This window comes from Stenella coeruleoalba, assembly GCF_951394435.1.
Source record: "Stenella coeruleoalba genome assembly, chromosome: 18".
NCBI lineage: Eukaryota > Metazoa > Chordata > Mammalia > Artiodactyla > Delphinidae > Stenella > Stenella coeruleoalba.
In genome coordinates this window covers 16,132,186-16,150,900 of record NC_137164.1, presented here as the reverse complement: position 1 = coordinate 16,150,900, position 18,715 = coordinate 16,132,186, and the positions used below count along the sequence as shown (strand labels likewise).

The 18,715-nt window shown below is 33.4% G+C and overlaps 1 protein-coding gene across 6 annotated transcripts in view; it reads right to left on the bottom strand.

Annotated features, from left to right (window-relative positions):
• Positions 1 to 18,715, bottom strand: part of INTS6 (integrator complex subunit 6) — a 159,520-nt gene that overhangs the window by 25,818 nt on the left and 114,987 nt on the right. For all 6 annotated transcript variants that reach the window (XM_079902809.1, XM_079902810.1, XM_079902808.1 and 3 more), the window contains 8 exons: positions 13,151 to 13,276; positions 11,573 to 11,727; positions 7,628 to 7,780; positions 6,650 to 6,782; positions 5,651 to 5,745; positions 3,746 to 3,856; positions 2,488 to 2,703; positions 309 to 435 (listed from right to left, as the gene is read on the bottom strand). In XM_079902809.1, the coding sequence (XP_079758935.1) occupies positions 309 to 435; positions 2,488 to 2,703; positions 3,746 to 3,856; positions 5,651 to 5,745; positions 6,650 to 6,782; positions 7,628 to 7,780; positions 11,573 to 11,727; positions 13,151 to 13,276 (1,116 nt within the window). The remainder of the gene's footprint in view (positions 1 to 308; positions 436 to 2,487; positions 2,704 to 3,745; positions 3,857 to 5,650; positions 5,746 to 6,649; positions 6,783 to 7,627; positions 7,781 to 11,572; positions 11,728 to 13,150; positions 13,277 to 18,715) is intronic.

Sequence of the window (18,715 nt, the reverse complement as noted above, 5' to 3'; positions counted from 1 at the left end):
TTGTTTGCGCATGTGCCTGTATATGTGAATGTATGAAGAAAGCTAAAAAGGAAACTAAGCTGCTAACAAAGGTCGTTACCTCTGGGGAATAGAATTTGGGGCAACAGTGATGGTAGGAAGAAGTGGTAGGAAGAATTTGGGGCAACAGTGATGGTAGAGAATCAGGGATGACTCACTTTTTACTTCATTCAATGAGAATGTAATACTACTGTTATAATTCTTTAAAAGTTACAATAACACTCTATTTATTTCCAATATAAAGAAATAAGTTTACTGAAGAAATACCAACATTAAAACCATGATCTAACCTTCATCCTGTCCTTTAAGAAATCTGCGGGTGCTCTTCAAAAGATTAGATCTCATTCTTGTTAAGTGATCCAAAAGATTCCGTCTTGGTATGTCATACGCATTTCTAAATGTCTGTGGCTTCAAATCCTGTTAAAAAAGATTTAAAGACAAGATTTATTTTCAAACATAGAATTAAGAGACTGAAATCTCTAGCCTGCAGCATAGCTTTGAAAATAAGATACACAAGTTAACTAAATAGCTTAAAAAAATAAAGAGATATGATGCAATCTTACTGTACTGTTTTAATAACCAAAAGATAAAAATTTGGTAGTGAGGCTCAACCAAATAATCTCAAACTCATATCTGTTCAAGATTTTATTACATATTCTGGCTAAGAGAAGTAAATAAAAGCTTTGACGTATAATTTACATACCATGAAACTACCCATTTTACATAAACAGTTTAATGAGTGTTCATAAATGTATAGTTGTGAAACCACCACTACGATCCAGTTTTAGAATATCTCCATCATCCCAGAAAGTTCCTTGTGTCCATTTGTAGTCAATCTCTATTCCTATCCCCAAGCAACCACTAATCTACTTTCCTTCTCTCTACATTCCATTTTATAAACGGAATCTTGCAATATGCAATCTTTTCTATCTGGCTTCTTTCACTGAGCATGTTTTTGAGATTCAACCATGTTGTTCGTGTATTGGTATCTATTCCTTTTTACTGTCTTTTCCTTTTTACATGGATATACCATATCTCTATCCATTCACCAGTTGATGAACACTTGGACTATTTTCAGTTTGGGGCTGTTAGTAATGCTGCTATGAACATCTGCATACAAAGCCTTTATATACACATATTTTCATTTATCTCGGTAGATACCTACAAGCAGAACTGTTGGTATATAGCAATATTTACCTTTCCTAAGAAACTGCAAACTATTTTCCATCAATAATGTATAAGAGTTCCAGTTGTTCTACAACCTTACCAACACTTCATATTTTTCAGTCTTAAATTTTAGCCATTCTAGTGGGCATAAAGTGGGATCTCATTATGGTTTTAATTTGCATTTCCACAGTGGCTAATAATGTTGAATATCTTTTTATGTGCCTGTTCAAGTTTGTATATGAGCTGTCTGTTCAAATATTTAGTCTATTTTTTTTATTGGATGTTTGTCTTTTTATTATTGAGTTCTATGAGTTCTTTATATATTTTGAAACAAGTTCTTTATTCAATACATGCTTTTCTCCCAGGCTATAGCTTGCCTGGGAGAAACATCAAAGTTTCTTCTGAAGACAAAAATTTCAATTTTAATGAAGTTCTATTTATCAAGTTTGTGTGTGTGTGTGCTTTGTGTGTTGTATTTTAGAAATCTTCATTGACCCATAATCCAACATCTTAAAGATTTCTTCCTGTTCTGTTGTAGAAGTTTATAGTTTCAGTTCTTACATGTATGACTATGATCACTTCAAGTAATGTGAGGTAAGGGTCAAGTTCATTATTTTGCATATGGATAGCCAATTGTTCCCACGCTATTTGTTGAAAAGACTGTCTCCTAACCCACTGAATTATTTTGGCACCTTTGTTAAAAATTAATTGACTCTACGTGTGAGGGCCTACTTCTGTTCTACTGATCTATATATTTTTCCTTATGCCAACAACACAACATGTTGATCGCTGTAGCTTTACAGTAACTTTTAAAATTAGATAGTGCAAATCTTCCAGCTTTATTCTTTTCCAAAATTGTTTTAGCTACTCTAGGACCTTTACACTTCCATATAAGTTTTAGAATCAGCCTGTTTCTACAAAAAAGACTACTGGGATGAAGATCTTTTTAATGAGTATTCACAAAGCACTTCAGGATCATGCTGTGTACCCAAGGTCAGCAGTATAAAAGTACCAAACTACAGTGAACTCTACCATTAGCTATGTAACTTTAGGCAATCTCTAAGCCTGTTTTCTCGTCTATAAAATGAACGGGATGGTTTGCTCTTTGCAGTCCATCCATTCATCCACTCACCAAGTACAGTGTTTAACTCTAAAATCTAATGATTCAATAATATAATTGATCATTATTCTGCGGAGGTACAGAAGTTCGGACAAACTGAGTATCAGTTAACAGAAAATTTGCCATATTCAACAATGTAACAGACTATAACTATATCAGTACTAAATTCACATAACCATTACCTTATTGAGCAAAGCAACTTGGAACCCAGTGTATTCTTTCATATTAAGGTCTAGCAGTCTGTGAGGAACATCCTCTGAAATTCCCTGAAGCAGTTGTTGAAAATCTTTCCTATAAGCCATTGATAAACCATGTGATCTGCTTCGGACTTTAATTCCAGTTTCCTGTACTACTTTTTTGCCTACAGAACCGATGACTCGATCAGATTCTATTTTCGCCTAAAGCAAAAAAAAAAACACAAAAGTTGTCTTGACATAATCTGAAGTGGTAAATTAAATGCTAATCGTTTTGGTCTTCCATAAATTAAGTATTTTATATTTAAAAAGTACATAAGAAATTTAAAACTCTACTTAAGTAGAGAAGTTTATGTCAAGTCCTTGGTAAACTGAACATAGTTTAAACAATAATGCCTTATGATTTTAAATCATCACAATTCTTACGTTTTGCAGCAGGGTTCACACAAACAACTTCAATTTATTTTATTTATTAAATATACCCACTACACCTAAACCATGAAATGTAAATGTACCCTAAATAAAAATATATATTTCCAATTCAGAGGTGAAATAAAATTAGAAAAAAAAATCTCATCAATATTTACTTAAAGACATTATTACTAGCACATAACTAAATGTTCATAGATATGGCAAACACTGATGGAGTTTTTCACTGGAAAGCAAATAGCAATATTTTGACTCTTTCCAACCTACATTTCAATTAGCACTTGAAGTAGAGATGGCAGGAGTACTGGAAAAATTGTGTTTTATACAATTTTAATAACTTGACAGTCAAAGTGTACACTGCTTGACTACTATAGTATCTATTAATGTGATGTATGCCCAAAATGACAAAATTCAGTATTTTTACAAATATTTCAAAAGAAACTCCCATTTTGAAAGAAAAAGCTATAGGTTTAAAACATAAAGCAAAAGAAACTGACTTTTTTGTCTAAGAAAAACAACTTTCTAACATAAATTTCCCAAAAGAAAACAAAGAATGTTCACATACAGGAAGGCTAGGACCACATTAATAAAGCCATTTTCACAAACTAGGAATTATTGCTTGAAATTATCATTTCAAAACATAGCATACCATTTACTTGAGACAGAATTATGTTAATATATGATATACGTGGTTTTAAAATGTAATACATTAATATGATGGAATTCTATTAGAATCCTCAAGAACTAACACCTGGCCTATTGACCACCTTAGCCAAAACCATTCAAAATACTTAATGGCTCTATTTCTTAACATTACCTGCTGACTCAATTTTTTGAGGTATGAAATGACACTGTAACTAAGTCCATACTCCATACTGTCTGCTATTAGGTTAGGTGCTCCCATCATTCTAACAGCTTTCTTCAAAGGCTATAGGGAAAAAGAAAATACCACTCAATCCTGACCTTGTCAAAAACTTATAGCTATATGTATTGTCAATTTTGAAAATTTCACCTCCCAAAATGTCTCCTTTTCTTCAGTAAGAGTCACATAATCATATTTGTACTTCATTAAAATGTTTGTCAGTGGTATGAAAGGCAGTTTGAAATACTAAACAAGGATTAGAGGCTATAATAACAACACCCAGAGCAAGAAAGGGTGAAGTCCTGGACTTCTTAGCACCATTGGAGACACTAGGTTTGGAAGAAGAGGGCAGGAGACACATTGCAGAGGTTGATTTGATAGAACTTGGGTGGTAAGTAGAAAGAGGAGTCAAGGAAAATAGAAGATTTCTACCTTGGGTAACTGGAAGGGTTGTGGCTCAACCCCTTACTAGCTTTGTGACCCTGTACCAGGTAATATAACCCCTCTGTGCCTTAAGTTTCTCATTTGTAAAATGATAATAGTAGTATCTACCTCATAGGGTTGTCATGGGATTAAATGAATTAATACATGTAAATACATCTGGCACACAGTAAGCATTCAGTAGGTATTAATCATTACTATTATTATCATTAGCTGAGCTGAAAAAACAGAAACAAGCTCTGAAGGAAAAACAAGGAGGCAAAAATCATCTAATATTTACTATGGATGTGATATAGTGATTTTCAATTGTAAGGACTAACTGAGAGCCACTTTGTGCAAGGAAAAATATCACTAGCAGGACAGGACTGTCTAGCCCATGTGAACGGGACAGAGTCAGAAAAAGGATGATAACCACCCAATGACATATTAGAAAGTGTATAAAAGCACTGGTGTCAAACTGGAATCAAATCCCAGATCTGACATTTAATATTCATGTGGCTTTGGCTAAATCCTCCCAGTTGCTATGAAACATAGGAGTCAAACATATGCAAGTTCATATTCAAGTGTTTCTTCCTTTTCCCTCTCTTACATAGCAGGCACTATGTGCTAGACACACACAACTTTTCTCTTACAACTATAACATATGATTTTCAAAGCTCAAGAAATTAGTGTTCTTATTAGGGACCATTTAGAAAGATTAGTTACAGTCAAATACTGTAACATTCCTGCAGTAAAAGCAGAAGTAATGTTTTAAAGTGCTTTTAGTGTAGGTCTTTTTGTTAAGAAGCTACTTTTCACAAAATAAATAAAGTAATATATTTAATAATATATGCATTATTGGTCCTATCTATTATGATACACTAGGTTTTAAGCAATATTTCTGGAGATTTAGGGAATAATGCAACACAAACCTTTTTTTGTACCCTTAAAGGGAAATAATTATAAAACTGCAATTTAAAAAGGTAGTATAACAATTGAGGTTAAAAGCTTAAATTCTAAAGCCAAGCCTGCCTGGGATTGAATTCCTGACCCCCAAATATTAGCTATGTAGCCTTGGATGAATTATTTAATCTTTTAGTGCCTCAGTTTCCTCATCTGTGATATAAGAACAGTGATTTCTGCCTCATAGGGTTACCATATAAATTAAATGAGGTTAATACATGTAAAGTGCTTAGGACAGAACCAGGCCTGGGTAAGCATTATATATATATATATTCTCATTATCATCATCATCATCATTATTCTGCAAATCACTGAAACATTTCTTTCCCATTACATTTATATGGGTCATTTGTACACTCAATTTTCATGACATTTATTCTATAACAGCAATAAATAAAAGTTTTAATACCTACAGTAAACTATAAGCATAATATAAAATTTTATAACAAGTTCTATTTTTAACAATAATATTCTTACCCCAAGATAGTAGGGAGGCATTGTCTTCAAGTAACTTTCAAATGACTGTCTCCATTTCAATGTTGGTTTTGCCTTATGTACTTTAAACAAGTCATCTATAAATTTATAATGTGAACAAACTATCATCATTCATTGTTTCCACACATGAAAATCAAGTCAAATAAGTTTCATTTTTAAAGTATGCTTTCTTATTTATATAAGAGAGAGAGGAACATCTGACCTATATTTTTAACAAAATTAAAGGTGGTAAAATTTTTGCTTCTGGCATTTTTGAGTAGTAATACCACTTTAAAAATAAAAAGGTGCCAATTATGGTCTAAAATTAAATGTAATAATAAAGGTAGAATCAGAAAATACACAAGGAAAATCTAGATATGAAACAGATTTGAAGACAGAAACAAAGTATGCATGATGTTTTCTATAAAATATACCTACTAATATTTTGTCTGTAATCTTTAAATCTGATGCAGTTCCATGAAGGGAAAGATGTCTTCTCCAACAGTACCCCTCAAAAAATTATAGCCAAATGGTCCCCAGAAACCAACTTTAGGCTTATCATATTATTTTAGAACAAACTCATCATTTAAAAATATTTGCCAAATGCAAATTAAAAGTATAGATAAATCCTTAAATATGACATGCTTCTACAAAATGTCTAATTATTTACCAAATACAAAGCCTGCATTACTAATTCTAACTATGTAAGAAATCTAATTGCAAAAAACTTAGAGAATACTTAATTTAGAAACTTAAAATATAATATCTTCAATAGTTTGCAGAATCAAAGGTAGTTTGACACTTTCAATTTATCAGAAACATGCACGGGTTGCTATAACACAACCTTATACAGCTTCAGTATTTTAGAGTATCAAAAAAAAAATCTTCATTAATTTCCAGAAGACAAGAAGACTTAGAAAGGGAGGGATGTTCCCAAAGTTTGTTTTTAGGAAAAATTTGTATGTATGCTAAGCCACAGAGAACGTGATGAGAATAACTTACCTAAAAGGGGAAGGAGGACTGGGTAATTGTAAGGCATCACAAATAAGTTGACACAGTTCAGTGCTGTACTGGCTTTCAAGTAACCAAAGGGATGGCCAAGTTCGCTATATTTTGCACTATTGCTTACATATACCTGTTAAAAAGGAGTAGTTAAAACTTCACATTTAATAACCTTTACAGAACGTTATATAAACCACGGATTCAATTTAACTTTTTAAGAAACATCAAATTAAATTTTTAGAGATTCTCATACTGAGTGAAGTAAGACAGACAGAAAGACAAATATCATATGATATTGCTTATATGTAGGATCTAAAAAAAGGCTACAAATGAACTTATCTACAAAACAGAAATAGAGCTACAGGTGTAAAAAATAAAACTTATGGTGTGGGGAGTGGGGAGGGATAAATTGGGAGACTGGGATTGACATATACACACTGCTATATATAAAACAGATAACTAATAAGGACCTGCTGTATAGCACAGGGAACTCTACTCAGTACTCTGTAATGGCGTATATGGGAAAAGAATCTAAAAAAGAGTGGATAGGGCTTCCCTGGTGGCGCAGTGGTTGGGAGTCCACCTGCCAATGCAGGGGACACGGGTCGGGGAAGATCCCACATGCTGTGGAGCAACTGAGCCCATGCGCCACAGCTACTGAGCATGTGCTCTGGAGCCCGCGAGCCACAACTACTGAGCCCGTGTGCCACAACTACTGAAGCCCACACGCCTAGAGCCCGTGCTCCACAACAAGAGAAGCCACCGCAATGAGAAGCCCATGCACAGCAACGAAGAGTAGCCCCTGCTAACTGCAACTAGAGAAAACCTGTGCGCAGCAACAAAGAAAAAAAAAGAGTGGATATATGTATATGTATAACTGATTCACTTTGCTGTACACGTGAAACTAACACAACATTGTAAATCAATTATACTCTCAATAAAAATTAAATTTTAAATTGCTATAGTCGTTCAGCTCACCTGCCAACAGGTTTGAGGAGATTTTCTTTCCAGGATAAATTGAGTCAGCGGTGAAGGTTCCAGCTCATATTTGTCAAAAGGCAATTTGTCAATAACCATCGGTTCACAGTCTGTACAGGAAAACTTCACTACAGGATGAGATGTACGAGGTGGCTAGAGGGGAAAGTCTTATTATTACTCTTTCACAAAGTACCAGAAACAAACTCCTTTTTAGTATCCCTCACTACCAAAGTTTACTCAGTTTCTCAGTTTTGCTAGTGAGAATTTAATTTACTACCAAAAGCACCACTAAGCTGAAAGAAAATACTTAAAAATGTAATGATTAAATTATATAATATTCACAAGAAAAAAAGACACTTCAAAATCTATACAGAATTAAAATTTTTGTTAAGTCTTAAAATCAAATTTATCAGAAAAATTAAATGCAAAATTTTGGAATTAAATAAGTGCTCATTAATTTTTATATATAAGAAACAACTAATTTAATAGAAACCTTCCTAAGTCCTCAGTTGTAGCAATTTAACTACTTGGCTTCCAAATTGATGACACACATTGATCAGTACAAATTTTTGAATATACAATATATTAGGGCATATATATATTTATACTTGTAAATTATTAATTTATAGGTACATAATAAAATACATACCAAAATAATATTAAAAATAGAAAAGTGTAAACATACATAGAAGTTCTAATGCTTCCTTTCCCTATTCCAGCAGACTGTATTGGTCACCCCTGTGTTAAATGCACCCTACTTTGGAGGCCCTGTTGTAGAGCCGCAAAAACCACAATACTTTAAAGAAAAAAAAAAAAGCAAGTTACTCTATTTCCCCCTTAACAGTATCCTTCCTAAAAATCTCACCAAGTGAAGACTGGTGAAGAAAATATGAGCTATGAAGAAATAATGTGGAATTTCATAGCTATAAAGGACTCCTTTTGGCCTCAGTTACTATCTACATATACTGGTGGCTCCCAAATCTACTGTATAGGGACCAGATTTCTCTCATTTCTCTTATGTATCCAATTACCTACTGTACATAACCTGAATTTTCTATAGGTCCCTCAAATTCATTATTATTCATTATTTCACCCCCAAACCACAAAACCTGTTCTAAAAAACCTAGATGTTAGCCTTAATATCACCCTCTTATCCTCCATACTTAACTGTCACAAAGAATTAGATTAAATGATACCACAAATTCTAAGCCACTTAGCAGAACACATAAACATGGCAGATGGTCACTATTTTAGTTACTGCCCTCTGTCAATGCTAAATTCTCATCTCTCTAAAAATTTACCTTCTATTTCTTACCACTCTAATTCATGCCTTCATCATTTCTCAGACTAGATTAGTACAACTGTTCATTTTTAATTAGTCTCCCTAATTAGTCAGCCCCCTCCAATCAATCCCATGGCCATGAAAGATAAATATAATCATGTAATTTTCCTAACTCAAATTATTGGGTAAAAATAGCAGCCAACCACCTAAAAATAGGGCCAGATTCTTTTCTTTTAATATTGTTTTACAAAGAGCCTTGACAATAAGGTCCCCATCTGCCTTTTAACCACCACACCATGTACACCCTGTGCTCCAGCCATACCAAAACGACTTGCAGTTGCCCAAACAGATCATTATCTTTCATGCCCCGGTGTTTCATATGTTATCACAAGCTGCTTTACTATTTTCCCCCCTGCATAATGCAAACAAACTAAGTTTTGAAGACTGAATTGGCAAGGCAAGTACCAACCTCTAAGAAACTTCTTCCCTGACACAGTCTCATCATGTACCCCAAACACATACCAGGCAGTTAGGCACCACCTCCTCTGGGCTCTGCTCTGCCCCCTATGACAGTTAGCACACTGTACTCTATTATGTTTATATGACTGACCTTCCTATGGAATGGTAACGTTCCAGAGGGGAAGTACTGTTTTGCTCCTGTGCCTAGCATGTACCTGACATACAGCGTATTGATGGGTCTGTGAAACTCATCTATTTTTTTGGATGACAATATTGAGATCCAAAAAGAAAAGGGGGGGCATTTATTATTTCATTTAATCCCCAAAATAATCCTATGAGATAGGAGTTACTATCTCTAACAGATGGGAAATTGAGCTTAGAGAATATAATTAACCAAAGATACATGGCTAATAACTGGTAGAGCCATGATTTAAATTCAGAACCAGTCTCTAATAAATCACATTTAATTTCAGTATCAATATTTCTTATATGAAATACTATTATTTATAAAAATTTCATTTCCCCTCAAATATCCTTTAGTTACTAAATTTTGCCAGTTCTTTCTAATATTCTCTATCTTTTATTTTTATCATTCTCTCTTCCATCATCTTAATTCAAACTCTTATATTAAGTGAACCAAAGCAATAGCCCTCTAGGTAAATAGCTTACCTTCCAGTTCATGTAACAACGACCAGATTAATTTTCCTAAAGGAACACTCTGTTAAAAATGTCTTCAGTTCTATGAACGCTATTAAGAAAAGCTCAAATTCCTTAACCTTGCATGTAAAGTCATAAGCAATTTGGTTTATTTAATAGTTCTCTCAATGTCCTACATATATATTATGACCCACCTATCCTCACAGTTACTTTCCATTCCTCTAAATTCACCTTGTTCTTTTTTACTTCCATACTTTTTTCTCACAGTTTCCTCCTCCAACTGAAATCCTACCGACACTTCAAAATCCTCTATGGCATGTAACAATTTGTAATAGACCACTAGAGCAATATTAATAGATAATGCTTGTGATACTGGTTTTGGATTTCTTCCTATTAGGACTTAACAAGTACCATATGTACTTGTTATTTAACTACTGTAGGTGTTAAATAAATATAATAGAATGAATAACCAACAATATAATATTTCATATAAATATGATATCTGGTCCGTAAGAATTTTGAAAGGGCTCTAGAGGAGAAAGTAGTATGACCAAAGAAATTGAGAGCTTCTCTAAAGCCAGACTAAAAAACTATGATGGTTCAATCCAAAAAAGAAAGACGATACCTCACTGAAATGTATAAAAACTTAATTTCATGTACTACATTAAATCCCTAATGAATAAAGGAAATATCACTTTATAGACCTTGTATAGAATAAAAGTAAAAATTATCCTAAAGAGTTGATATCGGTTTAAAACATAAAAGGTTTCAAAAAGAGTTCAATTTAATTCATAAATGATAGCTGCATGAAACATTACTAAAGACTGCTTAATGATCTTTGAAATACAACTCTTATCTTCTAAAGGTAACATCAAAAGAACCACTGTCATATCCCATGGCGTCCTCAATTACTACAAAAAACACTAATCTGAAAAAAGGGTATTAACAAGATTTAATAGATATTTATATAAATTTACCCTATTATTATAAGAACCATACAGTGAACACTGATAATTCACCAGGATCATTCAACAAGCCTCACTGTTTCAAAAAATAATTCCTATAAACAAGACCAGAAAATCTTTGCTACCTTAAACCTCCAGACTGAAAACACTGAATATAACTAAAACTATGCAAGTCAACATGAATTTCTAAGACTAAGTCCTAAAAGATTGCAGGCAAACCATCAGAATTATTTTCTAAGCCTTCATTTAAACTGTATATTATGTCCCAGAGACAAATCCTCATGTTACATTATAGTTAGAATCCAAAGAGAAGCTCTTGTTATATCTATGCTTCTGTAACCAGATGCCAATAATAAAAGCATAAGCATAATGTTAGATTCTAAAGGAGACAGATGCCTCTTCTCTATTACTTCCTGATGAACAATACAGTACACTTAAGCAAGTAACAGCTCATCAGTGCACTTTGAGCGCTTGTCTAATTCCTATACAACAGCCACACCCTTAACTGACGGGAGCACTTAAAACTAGTAGGAAAAGCAGTTAACGGTTACATTACAAAGTCACAGTCTCTCTGGTACTTACTAGTGTTGGAGAATTCTGATCTGGCCAAAAAGACTCTGGAACAGGCCAGTGACCTATAGGAACCCCAGTTTTAGGATTTGGTCTGACATATATGAGTTTGTGACAGCTATGCCAAGGCTGAGATCCCAAAGGCCTTGATACATCTGGCTGCCCATCTACGGCAAAGAAATCAAAGCAAAGTATGTATCATTAAAGGAAAAACATAAGCAGTTAAATTATATCTACTATTACTTAGTGAAAATGTCATAATACTCGTTCAATTCTGGATTTTCCTATTTTTCTTAAATGGTAGAATACTATCATGACTAAGGCTTAACATTTAGATTATATCAGAATTCACTAGAGAGTAACATCAGCAAATTCCAACTATGAGTTCAATAGGTAAAAGGAGGTCCCACAGCATCTTTTGCTTGTCCAATCAGAATATGTAAAACATACTTTATGGTAGATACTTGTTTAACGAATGACATGTTTTCCCCACTAGATGATAAGGGCAAACACTCAATTTCTTCACCATCATGCTTGGCTTAGTAAATACTAGGTAAGTATTGCTAAATGAATATTTCTTTAAAATCAATCTTTTTAACTAAAGCCTAATAACTAAAACGAAAAGTTAATATGCAAATCCAGATTTGAGGTGCCTACCTTTAATCTAAAGCAATTCTAGAAAACAGAAACTCTCTTTAACAGTTCAGTAAACATTTACTTAGTGCCTAACTCTAAGCAAAGTCCTAAAATAATTTAAAAATAAATATACTCCATGTGTAACAATTCAATTTTTTTTTAAGTTTGTTTTTTTAAACCAGACACAGTATGCGATTTATATAATCTTACCGTCTTCTGCTCCTTCCCTATAATCCCTTCTGAGGGTACCACTTTCTCATCTCTATGACCTTTCTCTTCTCCCAATTACCCACTCTAGTGGATCACCTCTGCCAGTGCCATTAATGACTTTCTAATTCTTGTCATAAGCTACATCATACAAGGCAGAAGGTCCAGATGTAAACTGTCCATTGGTTCTGGTAAAACTCCTTATACCCTCTGTCTAATATAAATAGTTCATGATCACAAAATATTAGAATAAAGCCAGGTGGGGCTCAGCTAGACTTTAAAGGATCAAGCTGAATGGCAAAGGCTGGTTTCTCATTTTGGGAACCACACCAACCATTTGGTTCTGATCAGTCTGATCTTTAGAAAAAATGTAGCTAAGGAATTAAATAAACACTTAGGGTTGAACACTCTTGTGAATTAAGGGACATGGAAGAAGCATATATACTGGAGAGAGTCAGCATTACAATACTAAAAAGGAAATATGCTAATCTGTAAATGTTTAAAAAGGGTTTTGGCGCTTATAAATTTTCAGGCTATGAACAACCAATATAAAAACGCGATGCTACCAAACCACTGTCATATTACCTTGACTTTCCTATTTAATCTTCCCTCTTTACCAACAGCTGTTTTGTCATCTTAATAATCTGGCCTTAACATTGACAAGGCCAAATCATAGTAATTTTTCAGTTCAAGTTGAATACTTGATAAAGCCAGTTTACAATGTCTATAAGAGAAGTACAATAATACCTTCTACAGGGGAAGGATCTGGTCCTGCTTTCTCAAAGTTTATTACCACTCCACTTTGTACTTTCTGCACCAAGGACTCCAGACACTGATTAAGCATTCTTGGAGAACATACAGAGTATGAACGGCCTGAAATAAAAGAATAAAGTTGCAAAAATTCCTACTTTTAACAAAAAAGAACCATAGTAGGGTTTTTGACAATACTGATTAACGAAAGTCCAATGATAAAAGTCTGACCTTTTCATTATCTAATAGAAGGATAACAAAACAAAAATAGCTATTCTCAATCAATCAACAATTCCATTTTGTGAGAGTATGTAAATTTTTCTTTGTAATTAAAGGTATGTGGAAAATAGAAATCTTTGTGTGAACAAACCACAATGAAAAAAATCATTACATATATACACAATGTATTACATGAAATGAGATTTTAAAATATATATAAATTAAAAAAAACTATCTCCAACTGTTTTCCAACACAATTTATCTTTATTACACATACGCAACATCTGGCAACGAACCCCCAAAATCTTACTCCTGCTTAACAAAAGTATTATCACTAAAGATTAATGCTAAGGACATAGATGATACTCAATAATTATTTAGTTGATCTGCTGGTAGGTACTGCATATTTTAAGTGTTTGCACTTTAATATATAGATAGTAGCATGTGCTTCTCTGAATTTCATTTGGCTTACATACTTAGAAATTACCTATCTTAAGTGAATTTCCCTCTTGAATATTTTAACCTATAAAATTTTTAGTTCAGAAGCATTAAAATGCTAGTGATTAAGAAAAAATACCAGTGAAAAGAATTCTTAAACAGGGATTTTTCAATAAATATATCTAGACCTGTGCTGTCCCATATTGCAGCCACTGGCCACATATGGCTACTGAAAACTTGAAACACGGCTAGTCCAAATTGAGATATATAGTAACTATAACATACCTGAGTAATTTTTAATTACCAATATCATGTTGAAATATTTTGAATATATGGATTTAAATAAATATTATATAAATTAATTTTACCTGTTTCTTTTTAGTTTTTTGGTGGTTTTTGTTTTTTGGCTGCGCCACTCAGCTTGTGGGATCTTAGTTCCCCAACCAGGGACTGAACCAAGTCCCTCAGCAGTGAAAGTGCAGAGTCCTAACCACTGGATCGCCAGGGAATTCCCTATCAGTTTCTTTTTAATGTGACACTATAAAATTTATATATATAACTTATATTTCTATTATCTGTACTGATCTAGACCAGTGCTGAAAACCATGACAACTAAAAATCTTTTATCAAACATCTTACAATGTTATTTGCAATAAGCTCAATACGAAAAAGTCCTATTCCTTAAGAAATTCAACCAATTATTACCAAACACGTTATATTATTATATTTGACATATCAAATTACTCATATCAATTTACACTCAACATGTGATTTGCTAAAGGCTACTCAGAAAAGAGAACATTAGGCAGTAGAGTGATTCAAATCCTCAGAGTCAGCTTAGAATAACAAGCATCATATAACAAATGGCTTACCCTGAATACAACAATAAGAGCCATACTTATAAAAATACTCACCAATTACTGAGTGTCTATGTACCTGGCACTATTCTAATCATTCTATTAATTTATCCAATCCTAGCAACAATTTTATTGGTTACTTTCGCCATTTTACAAATGAGAAAACTAAAGCATGGAGAGATTAACTAATTTATTCAAGTTAGTATAGTAGTGCAGCCAAGATTCAAACCCTTACAAAGTATTAGACACTTTCATCTGGATATACCTTCTTCCCTGAAAACCATGATGTTAATTTAAAATAGAAAGCCTATATGGAACCACACTTATTTGAAAGAATTGGCAAATTAAAATTTTTTTAGTCTATTTAAACATATACATAAAACAATACATAAAAAGGCTGACCGTCTTAACACAGGAAGTATTTAGAAGATTATATAAAGGTTCAATATCTTATTTCATGATATTTAAGCATATTCCCAAGATGTTAATAAAAAACAGAAGTTCTTAAGTATAAAATTGTGGCAATCCTCTCTACTCCCCTAACCTGTGTCATCAACCAATTGATTAGGAAAATATAAGAGGTTATGATCTTAGTATGAAATAAAATTACTAACAAAGACATTTTATGAAAATTGGAGAATAAACAAACTTGAGTCACTTAGAAAATAACAAAAATTCATTAATTCTTTTGAAAGTTAAAGGAAATTTTGCCATCTTTACAAAGTGAACCTATAACCTATGTCATGTTTCTCTTATTCTTTATGTCAAAACTCACCTCTTGGAATGTTTAACACCTTGTATTGAAGGATAAATTTTCTGGGATCACTAACAATATTTGTGAGAAAAGTACATACTTTCAAGTCAAGAAGCTGGCTCACTTGTGGTTAGAGGATCCCCCCCCCAAAAAATCTAAACATAGTGAGTCTGAAGGCAGTAAAGTGAAACAAAGGAAAAAAAAAAACTTTCTCCCAGAGTATACTAGATTAGCATTTTAGTAAAATGGATAAGAGACAAAAGGAACATTTCTAAGTTGGGCAACAGTCCTTATACAGGCTAAGAAAGTTAAATTTATTTAATCTAGAAAAGTCTTACAATTTTTATAAAAAGCTTTTTATCCTCAATACTTCCACCAACATGTCTATTAGGCATTTTTAAAATTTGATGTCATACCTGCGCCTCTCCCAAACCTGCTTCTCCTCTGAGTAACCATCTCAGTACTTGGCATAGCCATTCACCTCCACTTGTTCAGGCCAACTGAATCATCTAGGAATCAGGCTTGATTCCTTCCCTCATTGCCCTCAGTATCTCCTTTCCATCAGACCACCTCTCACCCACCACCTCCAAACCTAACACTTTAGATCAAAGTACTATCATCTCTTCTAGTCTCCCTGCTTCCATTCTCACCCCTTTACAGTATATTCTCATCCAACAGCTGAAGTGATCTTTCAGAAACAGAAATCAGATGTCACCTCCTATAAAAAGCCCTCCAATGACTTCTCATCACACTTGGAAAATAAAAAATATTCATTATGGCCTAAAAGGCTATTCAATACTTGGCCCTTGCCTACCCCTCTAAACAAACCTGTTACTCTCTACTTCTCCCTACAAAAGCTCCAGCCATATCAGCCTTGCTGTTGCTCCCAAAAGCATGGGGCATGTTCCTTCTCTTATTATTTCCTCTACCTAGATCTTTGTATGGCTTACTGCATTATTCAGATTTCTGTTCAAATGCTAACTAGACTTACTGTGGTGACCATTTCACAATGTATACAAATATCAAATCATTATGTTGTACACCTGGAACTAAAATATCTAAAAAAGAGAGAGGGTTGATGAACATGCTGTAACAATAATTTTAGAGGGATTAATATTTTTAAGATACAACCAGGGCTGATTTAATCCCTATTCAAACAACTGACTTTAACATCAAGGTTAGAGATATGCAAATGTAATTTATAAATAACTGTTGTTTTATTTACTTCTTTAGACAAAGAGTATAATAATCTCCAAGGACATGCAATATTTTAAACTGATTCAAACTGGGGTAAGCATATCCTTTAGGTTGATGGTTAAAAAAAAAAAAAAGTCACCTCCTCAAAAGACTTCCCAGGAATACTCATTCTCTGCCTCATTACGTTCTGCACCCTCACCCTAATTTTTTCTTGATAGTAAGGAGAACTCTCTGAAATATTATTTATTCATTTTACATGATTTCATCTGTCACACAGTCCAAAAATGTAAGCTTTCTGTCTATCGTTCCTGCTGTATTCCCAGGATCAAAAACAGTTATTTGGCATAGAGTATTCATTAATTACTTGATAATAAAAGAAAAATGCTTACAATGACAATTATATAATTTTTAAAGTATACATTAAAAATATAACAAAATATTATTTTGGCAACACAGGCAAATTTCTTTCCAATTTTTCCTTAATGAACATGAATTGTTCTATAATGGAAAAAATAAATGTACACACACTACTCTTATCATCAAGTTTAAAAATGCACAGAATTGTTAGCAGTGATTACATGTTTGGATAGTACAACACCAGTGGATGTTAGCTTTTCTGTTATTTCTACTTTTCTGGTGTTTTATCCTCAAAACTTTTTTTAGCCAACATTCTTTGAAAATAAAGAAGAAAACATACTATTCATATAATATGGAAAGGTGAGTGACATTTGACCAGCTTCCCATTGTTGCTAGCAGGAGCATGAAGAAAGGTAAATAAACCACTATGTCAGGAGAGATTCAGGATATATATTGGGGAAAGCTCCCTAATTCCTTGACCAACTAAGTTTTCTGGGTCACTGAAAGATATTACCAACGGTGATTTCGGAATCTTCTTCTAACTTATCTTCTTCTTCTTTTTTTTTTTTAACATCTTTATTGGAGTATAATTGCTTTACAATGGTGTGTTAGTTTCTGCTTTATAACAAAGTGAATCAGTTATACATATACATATGTTCCCATATCTCTTGCGTCTCCCTCACTCCCACCCTCCCTATCCCACTCCTCTAGGTGGTCACAAAGCATCAAGCTGATCGCCCTGTGCTATGCAGCTGCTTCCCACTAGCTATCTATTTTACGTTTGGTAGTGTATATATGTCTTTGCCACTCTCTCTAACTTATCTTCTTCACATACCTATCTATATGGGATATGCTTTTTGTCTGTGAAATTTGCAGATCTCCAAAATCCACAGAATTTTAGAAGAAAGGCACCTAAAATATAAATTAGACTTTATATTTTCCTTTAACTTACATAGCTGGCTATGATAGAATCTCAATAGAGCACTGACAGTGTATGGAGACTATGTCACAGCCCCTGACACTGATGAAATAGCGGTATGCCCAACCTGGACATTTTAGTATCAAATTCCCTAAGCAAGAACTAAAAGGCACCATGAAAGCAAGAATACCATGCCTGTCATATTCACTATGGAAGTCCTAAAGCATGGAACAGTGCTTGGTACACAGCAGGCACTCAATCCATATCCATATGAATTTAACCCACCTGTTAACCAATTCCACATTATAAAAGTTCTGAGTCTCTTACATATTCTGTTTCAAGAATTTCATTAATGTTCACTGAGCACAGTGACCACCTGGACTAGCTGGCTAAGAGTTCACTACCTGTTTCCTCTAACCTATCTAGCTTCCTCTTTGCCTCTGGGGAAAACTGTACTTAACCAGGCATTAATCATTACAGGGATAATGAGATGATTCTCAAAACATTTTTTCAGAGAAAAAAGTTCTACGGCATTTGTAAATCATTAGCAATCTTTGTAGATAAGAATATAAGTTTAACAACTTCAAATACCAGCATTTTCTATATGGTTAGAAAAAAAATATCATGCATTATCAGACCCAATAGTATTCACATCTTATTCAAATCGAATCAAAGACCTTCATCAATGTAGTTTTAAAACCATCTATGTCTACTAACTTCTAGTATTAATTTATTGAACAAAAACAAACATGGAGATTTTGAAATGCACACTTTAAAACATTCAGATAAACTCTGCTTAAGTCACTGAATTACTGCCAGCA